The sequence below is a fragment of the Oncorhynchus gorbuscha genome, linkage group LG07 (assembly GCF_021184085.1).
Source record: "Oncorhynchus gorbuscha isolate QuinsamMale2020 ecotype Even-year linkage group LG07, OgorEven_v1.0, whole genome shotgun sequence".
NCBI lineage: Eukaryota > Metazoa > Chordata > Actinopteri > Salmoniformes > Salmonidae > Oncorhynchus > Oncorhynchus gorbuscha.
The window spans coordinates 74,025,142-74,040,106 of record NC_060179.1 but is presented as its reverse complement, the minus strand read 5'-3'; the positions used below and the strand labels follow the sequence as shown (position 1 = coordinate 74,040,106).

At 43.5% G+C, this 14,965-nt stretch overlaps 1 protein-coding gene across 1 annotated transcript in view; it reads right to left on the bottom strand.

Annotated features, from left to right (window-relative positions):
- LOC124039044 (mediator of DNA damage checkpoint protein 1-like) overlaps positions 1 to 14,965 on the bottom strand; it is a 67,937-nt gene that overhangs the window by 27,883 nt on the left and 25,089 nt on the right. The window contains exons 3-6 of the mRNA XM_046354925.1: positions 14,723 to 14,802; positions 6,883 to 7,015; positions 6,343 to 6,675; positions 2,808 to 2,904 (exon numbers count right to left, since the gene is read on the bottom strand). Of these exons, the coding sequence (XP_046210881.1) occupies positions 2,808 to 2,904; positions 6,343 to 6,675; positions 6,883 to 7,015; positions 14,723 to 14,802 (643 nt within the window). The remainder of the gene's footprint in view (positions 1 to 2,807; positions 2,905 to 6,342; positions 6,676 to 6,882; positions 7,016 to 14,722; positions 14,803 to 14,965) is intronic.

Below are 14,965 nucleotides of genomic sequence, written 5' to 3'. Positions count from 1 at the left end.
GCTCAGGGGGAGGGGGGGGCATGTTGGTCATTAGTCCTGTCCATATAGCTCAGGGGGGGCATGTTGGTCATTAGTCCTGTCCATATAGCTCAGGGGGAGGGGGGGCATGTTGGTCATTAGTCCTGTCCATATAGCTCAGGGGGGAGGGAGGAGGGGGGCATGTTGGTCATTAGTCCTGTCCATATAGCTCAGGGGGAGGGAGGGAGGGGGCATGTTGGTCATTAGTCCTGTCCATATAGCTCAGGGGGGGAGGAGGGGGGCATGTTGGTCATTAGTCCTGTCCATATAGCTCAGGAGGGAGGAGGGGGCATGTTGGTCATTAGTCCTGTCCATATAGCTCAGGGGGAGGGAGGGGGGGGCATGTTGGTCATTAGTCCTGTCCATATAGCTCAGGGGGAGGAGGGCATGTTGGTCATTAGTCCTGTCCATGCTTGTTGTCATTAGTCCTGTCCATATAGCTCAGGAGGCAGGAGGGGGCATGTTGGTCATTAGTCCTGTCCATATAGCTCAGGAGGGAGGGAGGGAGGAGGGCATGTTGGTCATTAGTCCTGTCCATATAGCTCAGGGGGAGGGGGGGGGGGCAGTTGGTCATTAGTCCTGGGGGGGGCATGTTGGTCATTAGTCCTGTCCATATAGCTCAGGAGGCAGGAGGGGGGGCATGTTGGTCATTAGTCCTGTCCATATAGCTCAGGGGGAGGGAGAAGGGCATGTTGGTCATTAGTTCTGTCCATATAGCTCAGGGGGAGGGAGAAGGGCATGTTGGTCATTAGTCCTGTCCATATAGCTCAGGAGGGAGGGAGGAGGGCATGTTGGTCATTAGTCCTGTCCATATAGCTCAGGAGGGAGGGAGGAGGGCATGTTGGTCATTAGTCCTGTCCATATAGCTCAGGAGGGAGGGAGGAGGGCATGTTGGTCATTAGTCCTGTCCATATAGGTCAGGAGGGAGGGAGGGCATGTTGGTCATTAGTCCTGTCCATATAGCTCAGGAGGGAGGGAGGAGGGCATGTTGGTCATTAGTCCTGTCCATATAGCTCAGGAGGGAGGGAGGAGGGCATGTTGGTCATTAGTCCTGTCCATATAGCTCAGGAGGGAGGGAGGAGGGCATGTTGGTCATTAGTCCTGTCCATATAGCTCAGGAGGGAGGGAGGAGGGCATGTTGGTCATTAGTCCTGTCCATATAGCTCAGGAGGGAGGGAGGAGGGGGGGCATGTTGGTCATTAGTCCTGTCCATATACCTCAGGAGGGAGGAGGGGGGGCATGTTGGTCATTAGTCCTGTCCACATAGCTCAGGGGGAGGGGGGGACATGTTGGTCATTGCAGCAAGGCAGTCAGGTATTTAATAACAGAGCAGGGCACGATGATAGTGTTGTTAATGACTAATGCTAACGTAGCGATAGCCCTTAGCGAGTGACGTTACCACTGAACAAGCACAGCAATAAAAGAGTAAGCCATCAGTATGGGAAGTTATAGGGCTTCTTACTGTACATAAACACTCACAATATCAACCTGACAAATACTGTTACTAAGGAAAACATCTGAAATACTTGTCTGCCAGGTCAGCACTCAAGGCACACACAGAATGTGTGACAGAACATAGCAAATCATCAGGTCTTATTGAGTGAACATGATTACATTAAATTGATGGGTGAATGATTGATTTGTGATAATAATGACAAGGAAATAATGACGGACACAGAGGTAAATAAAATAAGCATGTGCTTTACTGTTGCTAATGCACTAGCAGGCATAAACCAATATATTATGACTTGACAGGTGTCTGCTTTTTTTTTGCACTTCTAAATATTCCCTCCACCTTCAAATCAGTTCTCCATCTCACCTCAGCTTTGAAATATCATTTCAGAGAGAGAAAAGAGAGAAAAGGGGGGAGAAAGAGAGAGAGAGGAGAGAGATTGGTAGATACTAGATATATGGACCTATACATCTGTGGATCTCTGCATACAGAGCTGTACATTCTGAACAGCTTTACCACAAGCAGTTGGCTCCCTTCCCTCCCTCCCTCCCTCCCTTCCCTCCCTCCCCCTCACGTCCCTCCCTCCCCCTCACGTCCCTCCCTCACCCTCACGTCCCTCCCTCACCCTCACGTCCCTCCCTCACCCTCACGTCCCTCCCTCACCCTCACGTCCCTCCCTCACCCTCACGTCCCTCCCTCACCCTCACGTCCCTCCCTCACCCTCACGTCCCTCCCTCACCCTCACGTCCCTCTAAAGAGAGGAGTGTAGCTAGAGAGCGGAGAAACTGTTGCTTAATTAATCCAAATTAAAAATGAATTCCGCTGTGTTCCCCTTCAAATGTACTAACATCCATACCGCGGTGTGATGATATGAGGCATTGCCCTAGGGCAAAACACAAGACTTTACTGGATTAAAGATTTTACATTATTTTTGACATTGAAATGAAAGTCAATGTAAACCATTGAACACCATGTAGTGTAATTAGTAGAACGGAAGCTCTACTGGTTAGGGGTTTATTTGGATGATTTCTAAAAATCCATTGGAATATTAACTACATCTTATTGTGTATTTAAAAGGAATACAATAATAATAATAATATAATGTCTCCTGATACCAAAGCATTTCCTTCAAGATGTCCTTCTTGAAGATGCACATGTGAAACCACTAATGTCACACAGTCAAATGAACAGGCACACCATGCATCTCCCCAGGACCAGAGTTGGTGACCATCGCTTCATGAGCTCCTAGAGGTTATTATAAACTGTTGTTTGAACAGGTTGGGGAGTGAGCTATGGTAAAGCCCTACAGGAAGTAGAAACAGAAAGTTAGTCTTACCCTTTAAGAGTGGACGTCTGGGAAAGATGTGGGCTGCGGAGCGATGGTGTGCTGCTTTTGGCCCGTCCCTTTTTGAGTGACAGGTCCAGGACTCCATCTAGGTACAGGACACAAGGATTAGTGCAGTACATGAGCAAAAGGGTTTAATATATTCCCAGTATTTTACAAAACGTTCCATTCCAAGAATAAATCCCTTTCTCCCGGGTAACCCAGTATTTCCCGCCAAAACCGGAAGGGTCTTTCAAAAGCATTATAAAGCATTGAAATATACTTTGTCCGCATGAAAATTCAAACCTGATGCTACCTCAGCATGATAAGCCAAATATGTCATATATTTTACGAGCCGTACATTAACGACATTTAATGAGCCCAAGCCCAAAAAAGGCCAAATGTTTGTGCTGTTCACGAATAAATATATGATACAGGCTACTGCACATTACGCACGACAGGAAAACATTAAAAACCCATAGATGTAGCTAGCTACAGTTGAAGTTGGAAGGTAACATACACAGAGGTTGGAGTCATTAAAACTCGTTTTTCAACCATTCCACAAATTTCTTGTAAACAAACTAGTGTTTTGGCAAGTAGGTTACGACATCTACTTTGTGCAAGTTATATTTCCAACAATTGATAACAGACAGATTATTTCACTTACTGTATCACAATTCCAGTGGGTCAGAAGTTTACATACACTAAGTTGACTGTGCCATGGCTTTAGAAGCTTCTGATAGGCTAATTGACATCATTGAGTCAATCATTGAGGTGTATCTGTGTATGCATTTCAAGGTCTACCTTCAAACTCCACGCCTCTTTGCTTGACATTGTGGGTAAATCAAAAGAAATCAGCCAAGAAAAAAAATTGTAGACCTCCACAAGTCTGGTTCTGTCTTGAGAGCAATTTCCAAATGCCTAAAGGTACCACGGTCATCTGTACAAACAATGGTATGCAAGTATAAACCCCATGGGACCATGCAGCCGTCATACCGCTCAGAAAGGAGGCACGTTCTGTCACCTAGAGATGAGCGTACTTTGGTGCAAAAAGAGCTAAATCAAACCCAGAACAACAGCAAAGGACCTTGTGAAGATGCTTGATGAAACCAGTATAAAAGTATCTATATCCACAGTAAAATGAGTCCTGTATCGACATAATCTGAAAGGCCGCTCAGCAAGGAAGAAGCCACTGCTCCAAAACAGCCATAAAAAAGCCAGACTACAGTTTGCAAATGCACATGGGGACAAAGATCGTACTTTTTGGAGAAATGTTCTCTGGCCTGATGAAAGAAAAATAGAACTGTTTGGCCATAATGACCATCAATATGTTTGAAGGAAAAAGGGGGAGGCTTGCAAGCTGAAGAACACCATCCCAACCGTGAAGCACGGCGGTGGCAGCATCATGTTGTGGGGATGGATATATGTAGATATATTGAAGCAACATCTCAAGACATCAGTTTAAACATCAAGTTAAAGCTTGGCCGCAAATGGGTCTTGCAAATGAAGAAGGATCCCAAGCATACTTCCAAAGTTGTGGCAAAATGACTTAAGAACAACCAAGTTAAGGTATTGGAGTGGCCATCGCAAAGCCCTGACCTCAATTCTATTGAAAATGTGTAGGCAGAACTGAAAAAGCCTGTGCGAGCAAGGAGGCCTACAAACTTGACTCAGTTACACCAGCTCTGTCAGGAGGAATGGGCCAAAATTCACCCAAATTATTGTGGGAAGCTTCTGGAAGGCTACCCGAAACATTTGACCAAAGTTAAACAATTTAAAGGCAATGCTACCAAATACTAATTGAGTGTATGTGAAAATCTGACCCACTGGGAATGTGATGAAAGAAAAAAGCTGAAATAAATAACTCTACTATTCTACTGACATGTCACATTCTTAAAATAAAGTGGTGATCCTAATTGACCTAAGACAGGGAATTTTTACTAGAATTAAATGTATTAAACTGAGTTGAATTAAACTGAGTTGAAATGTATTTGGCTAAGGTGTATGTAAACGTCCGACTTCAGCTGTATGTGCTCTCTTGGGTAAATAAATGAAACTAGCTCCATTAAGCTAATCTTTTTGAGTGTGAACTGTATTACATGGACTGGAATTACGCACATCATTCAAACCATGAGAACATGTGATTCTGGTGCAGTACATGCTGCCTACAAAATGTAGCCTGTAGGCTAGCACATTTTGAAATATAAAAATGTGGCCCATTTCTATATCCAGTATGCTGAGGCATATGTAGCTTTCATAATATTTCCGCTAATGTTATTAGTCTACCTCATTCGCTTAATTCCTTCCTCGCTAAGTTAACAGTTAAGGACAACAAAACTTATTTAATTAATCTTCATCATGCTAATGTCATCCTTGAATAAAATAGGACTAGAATTAGATGCAGAAGGCTTTCACTTCTCTTCAAGAAGATTGAATGGTTCTGGTTCTGAATGAATAACTGCTATAGCCTACCGCCATCACGTGTTCACTCTTCTGTTAAAGTACCCGAGAGTTCTCTTGGCTGCTGAATTTAAAAATCAGCAAAAAAAAAGAGCTTGCGTCCCTCTTCGAATAGTCTATTGGTATAACGCTAAAATAAATTATGTCCAGCAAGCTATTCCAGTCTAGCTTTTCCTGCTTGGGACTCCAAGAGCTAAGGAGTGTTTTTTAAGGAGAGGCCAGCGGAGAACAGGTCCTTGTGTATTGAGCAAGAGACAATCTATAAGCATACCCCATCATTAATTAGCTAAATACAAGGCTAATACAGCAGTGAATGTAAATATGAAAGAGGTAGGCTAGGACATCAATATATAGGGCTATACATACAAATCTAGAACAGGGTTATCTATTTTGGATGCAATTTGAATAGAGTTGGAGAGAGAGAAAGACAGTGTTTGCAAGTGCACTGATTTAAACAACAATATTAGAGTGAGTCTGTTTAAAAACTCTGCAATTAAAAAATAATCTTTACAATGAAAAAAACAAGGTGACCCTCGAAAGCCAGATGGAGATGGTAAATTAGATGCACATTCATTCTATATGTTACTGTATCATAGGCTATGCTGCAGCAAATGCACCTGTCAGAAGGGAATAAAAGTTAGCATGGTGAGATGATAAGTCTACATGCATTGTGAACTGTGCTCCATACTGAGATGGGCTGTCTGTCCCCACCCTGAGGGTTGATTCATCATCAGAGGTTATAGAGAAGACAGATTTAGACATCTCATATAATTTAGCAGTTTCATTTCATGCCATACTGTTCATAAAAATAATTTATTATAATTTACCAGGATCTGGCAGTTATTTATCCTGGGAAAAAGGAGTGGTTTTGAGTGGTAAATTCCAATAAATCTCAGTAACCAGGTTCCAATCATTCAACCCTAGTGTGCAGTACAGTAGTGTAGTGAATCTGCTGGTACCTTGTTCTGCAGGCTGTGGCGGGAACCTCTTGAAAGGTAGGAAGAGGTTACTTTACATCAAATATATTACCAGTACAAGTGTGTCTGCTCGGTCACTCTACTACCAGCACTAGTGCATCTGCTGCTACCTTGTTCTACAGGCTGTGGCAGAGGCTTCTTGACAGTGAGGTCGAGAGGCAAGTCCTGGTCGGCCATCAGCAGCTTGGAGAGGACGGGGTTCTGGCTGGGTACGGAGGGGATAGCAGTACCACCAGGGCTGGCAGCTGGGGGCACCGTGGGCAGCGAGGGGGGAGGAGGAGGCAGGCTTTGGTCTGCGTGGGGACCAGGCCTGGGAGTGGAGCCGAAGGCCGGGGTAGAGGAACTACTTTTTGAGGTATATTCTGCAGCAAACTGGCGGATCATCCTCTGCATTATGTCCAGAGCCACTCCTGGAATGTGCGGGTCTGAGAAGCTGGGCACATCTGAGGGAGGGACAGGGGAAAATAACATTATAAAGACATCTGTAGAGACGGTTGACCCTAAGCCCGTGAGCGAAAGCCATCTCAACCATAGCAACAGTTTCTCAAATGTAACTAAGAGCACACATGGTCCTGTTAGATATTCCTGTCGATACACAATCTTACAGAAATTGCTGTAACTAATATAGTTCTTCGTAAGTAAAGACCTACCTTTTTTGTAGAGGACTGCATTAAAAAATTCCTCTGCTTGTTTCTCAAGTCTGTTGATCTTGGTCTGGTCTTTGACCAGCAGGGGTTCAGCCCCACTCTCCAACCCCTGGTTGCTCAGGCCAACTAAGTGCTCCTTGGAGAAGAGAGAAACCAGAAACAAATGGATTAGAGTCTTAGCAGCAGAAGTGACATGCTGTGGCATATGGTAGACACGTACTTAACTTCTTGGTGACAGAATTGAGTAGCTTGGATGAGTAAAGGTGCCCAGAGTAAAGAGTCTGCTACTCAGCCATAAAAGCTAGAATATGCATATAATTAGAACATTTGGAAAGAAAATACTCAAGTTTCTAAAACTGTTTGAATGATGTCTGAGTATAAACAACTCATATGGCAGGCGAAAACCTGAGAAAAATCCAACCAGGAAGTGGGAAATCTGAGGTTTGTAGTTTTTCAACTCATTGCCATTCCAATATACCGTGTCTGTGGGGTCATTTTGCACTTCCTAAGGCTTCCACTAGATGTTAACAGTCCTTGTTTGAGGCTTCTACTGTGAAGTGGGGGCAAATGAGAGGGGATTGAGCCAGGTGTCTGGCAGATTCACATGACCGCGTGACACGAGCTCGTGGCAAAGTTAGCTTGCGTTACGACGCTTTTCTACAGACAAAGGAATTCTCCAGTTGGAACATTATTGAAGATTTATGATAAAAACATCCTAAAGATTTATTCTATACTTCTTTTGACATGTTTCTACGACCTGCAATATAACTTCTTGGACCTTTAGTCCGACCTTTCCACTGGACTTGCACGCGCGCTTGCATTTGTTTACCAAACGCCCTAACAAAAGAAGGTATTTAAATTATGAACTTTATCGAACACACACACACACACACACACACACACACACACACACACACACACACACACACACACACACACACACACACACCTCAAAAAATAAAGGGAACATGTAAACAACACAATGTAACGCCAAGTCAATCACACCTCTGTGAAATCAAACTGTCCACTTAGGAAGCAACACTGACTGACAATACATTTCACATGCTGTTGTGCAAATGGAATAGACAACAGGTGGAAATTATAGGCAATTAGCAAGACACCCCCAATAAAGGAGTGGTTCTGCAGGTGATAACCACAGACCACTTCTCAGTTCCTATGCTTCCTGGCTGATGTTTTGATCACTTTTGAATGCTGGCGGTGCTATCACTCTAGTGGTAGCATGAGTCTACAACCCACACAAGTGGCTCAGGTAGTGCAGCTCATCCAGGATGGCACATCAATGCGAGCTGTGGCAATAAGGTTTGCTGTGTCTGTCAGCGTAGTGTCCAGAGCATGGAGGCACTACCAGGAGACAGGCCAGTACATCAGGAGACGTGGAGGAGGCCGTAGGAGGGCAACAGCCCAGCAGCAGGACCGCTACCTCTGCCTTTGTGCAAGGAAGCGAGGGAGGAGCACTGCCAGAGCCCTGCAAAATGACCTACAGCAGGCCACAAATGTACATGTGTCTGCTCAAACGGTCAGAAACAGACTCCATGAGGGTGGTATGAGGGCCCGACGTCCACAGGTGGTGGTAGTGCTTACAGCCAAACACCGTGCAGGACGTTTTTCATTTGCCAGAGAACACCAAGATTGGCAAATTCGCCACTGGCGCCCTGTGCTCTTCACAGATGAAAGCAGGTTCACACTGAGCACATGAGACAGATGTGACAGTCTGGAGACGCCGTGGAGAACGTTCCGCTGCCTGCAACATCCTCCAGCATGACCGGTTTGGTGGTGGGTCAGTCATGGTGTGGTGTGGCATTTCTTTGGGGGGCTCCACAGCCCTCCATGTGCTCGCCAGAGGTAGCCTGACTGCCATTAGGTACCGAGATGAGATCCTCAGAACCCTTGTGAGACCATATGCTGGTGCGGTTGGCCCTGGGTTCCTCCTAATGAAAGACAATGCTAGACCTCATGTGGCTGGAGTGTAGCAGTTCCTGCAAGAGGAAGGCATTGATGCTATGGACTGGCCCGCCTGTTCCCCAGACCTGAATCCAATTGAGCACATCTGGGACATAATGTCTCGCTCCATCCACCAACGCCACGTTGCACCACATACTGTCCAGGAGTTGGCGGATGCCTCATTTTGACTTGTTTTAAGGACATTACATCAAAGTTGGAGCCGCCTGTAGTGTGGTTTTCCACTTTCATTTTGAGTGAGACTTCAAATCCAGACATCCATGGGTTGATAAATTTGATTTCCATTGATAATGTGTGATTTTGTTGTCAGCACATTCAACTATGTAAAGAAAAAAGTACTTAATAAGAATATTTCATTCATTCAGATTTAGAATGTGTTATTTTAGTGTTCCCTTTATTTTTTTGAGCAGTGTATATCTCTTTGGCTGTTTTGGTCTCTGAGCGCCGTACTGAGATTATTGCATGGTGTGCTTTAAAAAAAAATCTGACACAGCATTAAGGAGACATTTATCTAAAGTTCCATGTATAATAGTTGTATCTTTCATCAATGTTTATTATGAGTATTTATGTAAATTGATGGGGCTCTCTGCAAAATCACCGCATGTTTTGGAACTTCTGAACATAACACGCCAAAGTAAAATGACATTTTTGGATATAAATATGCACTTTATCGAACAAAACATACATGTATTGTGTAACATGAAGTCCTATGAGTGTCATCTGATGAAGATCAAAGGTTAGTGATTCATTTTATCTATATTCCTGCTTTTTGTGACTCCTCTCTTTGGCTGGAAAAATGGCTGTGTTTTTCTGTGACTTGGTGGTGACCAAACAATCATTTGTGGTGCTTTCGCTATAAAGGGTTTTTTGAAATCAGACACTGTGGCTGGATTAACGAGAATTGTATCTTTACAATGGTGTAAAATACTTGTATGCTTGTATTAATAAGGAGATTTTTGTTGTTTTGAATTTGGCGCCCTGCACTTTCACTGGCCGTTGGTGGGGTGGGACGCTACCATCCCGAATATCCCAGAGAGGTTAAGCAATAAGGCACAAGGGGGTGTGGTATATGGGCAATATACCACTGTTAAGGGGTGTTCTTATGCACGACAACAGTGTGTCTGGATATAAGCCCTTTACATGGAACCCAAACCGGCTGTGTGCATGCGCTATCGTGCATAAATGTATTTTGTCCCCCTACACCAAATGCGATCACGACACGCAGGTTAAAATAGCAAAACAAACTCAACCAATTACATTAATTTGGGGACAGGTAGAAAATAATTAAACATGTATTGCAATTTAGCTAGTTCGCTTGCACTTGCTGGCTAATTTGTCCTTTTTAACTAGCTTGCTGTTGCTAGCTAATTTGTCCTGGGATAGAAACATTGAGTTGTTATTTTACCTGAAATGCACAAGGTACTCTACTCCGCCAATTAATCCACACATAAAACAGCCAACCGAATCGTTTCTAGTCATCTCTCCTCCTTCCAGGCTTTTTCATCGTTGAACTTATATGGTGATTGGCATCTAAACTTTCATAGTATTACCACAACTACTGGCAAAACAGTTCATCTTCCAATCACCCACGTGGTTATAACCAATGAGATGGCACGCGGATACCTGCTTCTATAAACCATTGAGGCACATGTGCAGTGCCCTCTTCCATCACATGTGCAGCTGATTCTCAAGATCTTGCACACTAATGAGATGCTATTGAGCCCACACTACTACACTGTCTGAGACAAGGACTACATGCTTTATGGTACGTTTTGATTAAAATACATGGTGGGGTGAATTATAAATTATTTTTTGTTAACTAGTAAAGAGTAGACTACAGCAAATTGTGTTTAAATCATTTCTAACTTAGTTTTTGCTACCATGTGGGTTTTAACTTGCTTGAGCCTGCTAACTGAGGAGTGTTAATTCACCTGTTGCATACATGTTTAATTTCAAAACTTCATAAAGGAGTTGTTCAATCTAACTGCTTAACTATTTATCTGTACATGAAATTGAGTTTTTATTTTATTTTATTTTTTAACTTTTTTAACAGGAAAATGCCAAGATTTCCAGAGACATTTCACTGCAGCTAATGTAGAAGGAATAGATGTGTACATTTGTAAATACTGTGCCAAATCATGTGTGAAGAAGGCAACGAAAATGCAGAATCCTCTGGCCAAGTGCATAAAGTTCCCTCAGCGCACACAACAAGCAACCTGACAAGAGTCCCTCTACTTCTATTCGAGGTGAAAATGATGAATCAGACACCTTATTGTTGGCAACAACTCATGATCCTCCTGGAATCAGAAGTTTTTTTTGACTCAATGAAGGAACGTAGTCAGAGAAATGCTGATGAATGTCTTGCTCGAGCAGTGTCTGCAACGGATTCGCCTCTGATGCTCACAGGCAATGTGTATTGGAAGAGATTTCTGAATGTTCTTCACCCAGCATACACCACCCCCCCCCGAAACAAGACATGCTTTATCTACTCATTTATGGGTTACAGAGTTCAAGTGATGGGCAAGCAAACCAGAGAAAGCAGACTATGTCATCTGATGGGTGGTCGAACGGTCTTGGGCAAGGAATAATTAACTACATCATCTCCACCCCTCAACCAATAATCTACAAGAGCACAGACACAAGGGACAGACACACTGGTCTCTACATTTCAGATGTGCTGAAGGCAGTCATCATTGACCTTGGACCACAGAAGGTATTTGCACTGGTGATATACAATGCTGCGAACATGAAGGCTGGTTGGTCTAAAGTGGAGGAGTCCTACCCTCACATCACACCCATTGGCTATGATGCTCATGCATTGAATCTGCTCCTTAAGGACATCATGGCACTGAAAACACTCTACAAGAGAGTCAAGGAAATGGGTTAGATATGTGAAGGGTCATCAAGTTATAGCAGCAATCTACCTCAAAGCAAAGTGAGAAGAATAAGAGCACCACATTGAAGCTGCCCAGCAACAACCCGTTGGGGTGGTGTTGTCATCATGTTTGACAGTCTCCTGGAGAGGAAGGAGTCTCTCCAAGAAATGGCCACAGAAATATCACAGTCTGCCGATATGGACAGCCCCACCACGAGGATCCTACTGGATGATGTATTTTGGGAGAGAATGGTAAGCAGAGGGAAGACAATGCCATCCTGTCTGATGTTCAGACTCAAGCTTGCAGATGTACTATAATAAATCCATACTACCCTGCCCACTTCACTGTTGTGCCAAGCAGAGGGAACTACAGTTCTGAAATGCATCAAAAAGCGTGAAGACTTCTGCCTGAAGCCCAAACACACTGCAACGTACATGTTGGACCCCAAGTCTGCTGGCAAGAGCATCCTGTCTGGTGCAGAGATCAACAAGGCCTATGGTGTTATCACTACTGTGTCTCGCCACCTTGGCCTGGATGAGGGCAAGGTTCTTGGCAGTCTGGCGGAGTACACTTCCAAGCAAGGGCTTTGGGATGGTGATGCATTATGGCGGTCATGCTAACATATCTCATCAGCCACCTGGTTGGAAGGGACTTTGTAGATCTGAGGAAATTTCCCCTGTTGCCTCAATCATCCTCCAAATCCCACCAACATCAGCTGCATCAGAGCGCAACTGGTCCTTGTTTGGGAACACACACACACACCAAAGCACGCAGCAGGCTGACCAGTACAAGGGTTGAAAAATGTGTAGCCATCCGGGCAAATTTGAAGCTTTTTGAGCCTGACAACGAGCCATCCTCAACAAGGTTGGAAAGTGACAGTGAAGATGAGGCCTCAGAGTCTGAAGTTCAAGAGGTTCAAGTTCAAGAGGGCCATGTGAAGAGTCAAGTCATTTAATTAAAGTTCAATTCGTAACATTTATTTATCGATTGGAAGGATTTAATCAATTTGCAATTATGTCTACTTATGATAAGGTAAAATTTGTGTTGGTCTCCTTATGATATGGTAAATATATCCAATACAAAAAAGCATCTACATTTAAATGGTATTAATATTAATTTGCATACATTTCTGTTAATACCCATATATTCCCGTTAATTCCCACAGAAAGTTTCCACCTCTGAATATTCCCCAAAATGTGCAACCCTAGTTGGGGGTAAAGGTGCAGTGCCGTTGAACACATGATTTCCTTGTTTTTTTGTACAAATATAACTCTGAAATTGTGAAAATTATGATACACACGAAGTGCATAAGAGCTTTTGGAGAAGAAAAAAAAAACCTAGAATTTCAGCCTGTTCAGGTGGAATGGAATTTATGGCCCACATCATGACACCACAATGTTATCTGATTAGTATAGTCCAGACTGTTCATCTAGGTAAGGATGGTCTAGAGCCCATCCCGCATCAGGGCTGTGCATGTAAATATCTTCAAACACCCACACGATTAGACTGAGCATTTCAAGGGCCAAAGGAGGCTCAGGGAAATAAATGATAAATCACTGTAAAATGAAAACATATTTATTAGACAGTGGTGATTACAAAATACTACATTGGGGCTTTATCCATTAGGGAGATATCAATATTTGACCCTGGACTGTATCTGGTAGGGGCAATGTTTGTTGTTTTCCTAGATCAGCGGGTCCCAAACCTTTTCACTCGGGACCCCGATCCAGCATTGGGGAACATCCCGCGGGTCACATCTATTTCTATGGGCAGAAGCACTGTTCATGACAAATGCTTCACACACACCTCTTGCTGGCAGTTACCTGCAATTCTACACATTTTGTCGTGGGGCAAAGATTTTTTTTTAATCCATTTTAAAGCAAATTTCCATGCAATTCTATAGATTACGCCACATCTAATGTGTATGCATGTGATTTGAGTGATTCAAACATTACAACTAAATGTATAAGCTAAAAACAACTAGCTAAAAAATGATAGCTGAAATGGGCTAGTTGATCCAGACACTTCTGACAAGTTAGCTCGAAGGTTTGCAATTACTGAGGAAAACTGATAATGCACTACTCAATTACAAAAAATGGCACCTTGTGCATTTTACTATTACAACTTTCAAGAGTTAGCTGAAAGCTGGACTAGGTTTGGGAACCACGGTCCTAGATCAGTACAGTAGCCAGGTGGAATGGGAGGATGAACAGCTTGTTCTTTTTATTTCTCTTCAAGTGCAGATCTGCTTTCATGGGCACAGCTCTGCTTCTCTACAGGCTAAGGTCCAGTTGATTTTTTAAAAACTTTTTTTTCCCCCTTATTAACTAGGCAAGAACAAACTATTATTTTCAATGATGGGCTAGGAACAGTGGGTTAACTGCCTGTTCAGGGGCAGAACGACAGATTTGTACCTTGTCAGCTCGGGGTTTTGAACTTGCAACCTTCCGTTTACTAGCCCAACGCTCTAACAACTAGGCTACCCTGCCGCCCCAAATGGTGGGTGGGTGAAGTTTGAGCAAACTCCCCTCCAATACGCCTCTATTAGATTCTATACAGTCTGTATGGCCTTCAAATTCACATCTGGCCTTGGTCAGTTCCATGTTTCAGAATACTAACAATTCATAGTCTAGTTCCTCAAGCTCTGAAGCTTTCTCTTTCAGAATAAATTAGGCTATAGCTACTTCCTCTAGGTCTCTTTCAGAATAACACCTATTCATACAACCTAGCCGTTCCACATTCAGTTCTGAATGTGCTTTCTTTGTATCCTATGGTCTTTGAAAATATTACCACTTCACAGCAGATAGGTACATGTACAACAGTTGCGCGAGAGAGAGACTGTTGAATTATTCAATCAGAAACAAGGTGCTTCTAAAGGACAATGTTGCTGCTTTTGTAGTGTGGTAATACAGAAGGTACACTCATCTAGGGGTGGAACAGCAGAACACAATAGAGCAAGAGAAAGACGTGAAAAGAAAATAAGTTACCTTGACTTTGTCTCGTCTTACGCAGCAGAACGTGCAGTTCTCGTCAAATGACCAGTCTGTACCGCCTTCGGGCTCACTGCCTGTGGATCCACGAGAAGATACATTTTAGAAAGGACAGGGTATAGTACGACAAAATACATCTAAGATGGTGGTGAAGAACACGGTAACAAAAGAAACCCTTAAGAAACCTTGGCTACACTGACACAGTCCCCTAGACTTAAGGATCACAGATGTCAGAGTCAA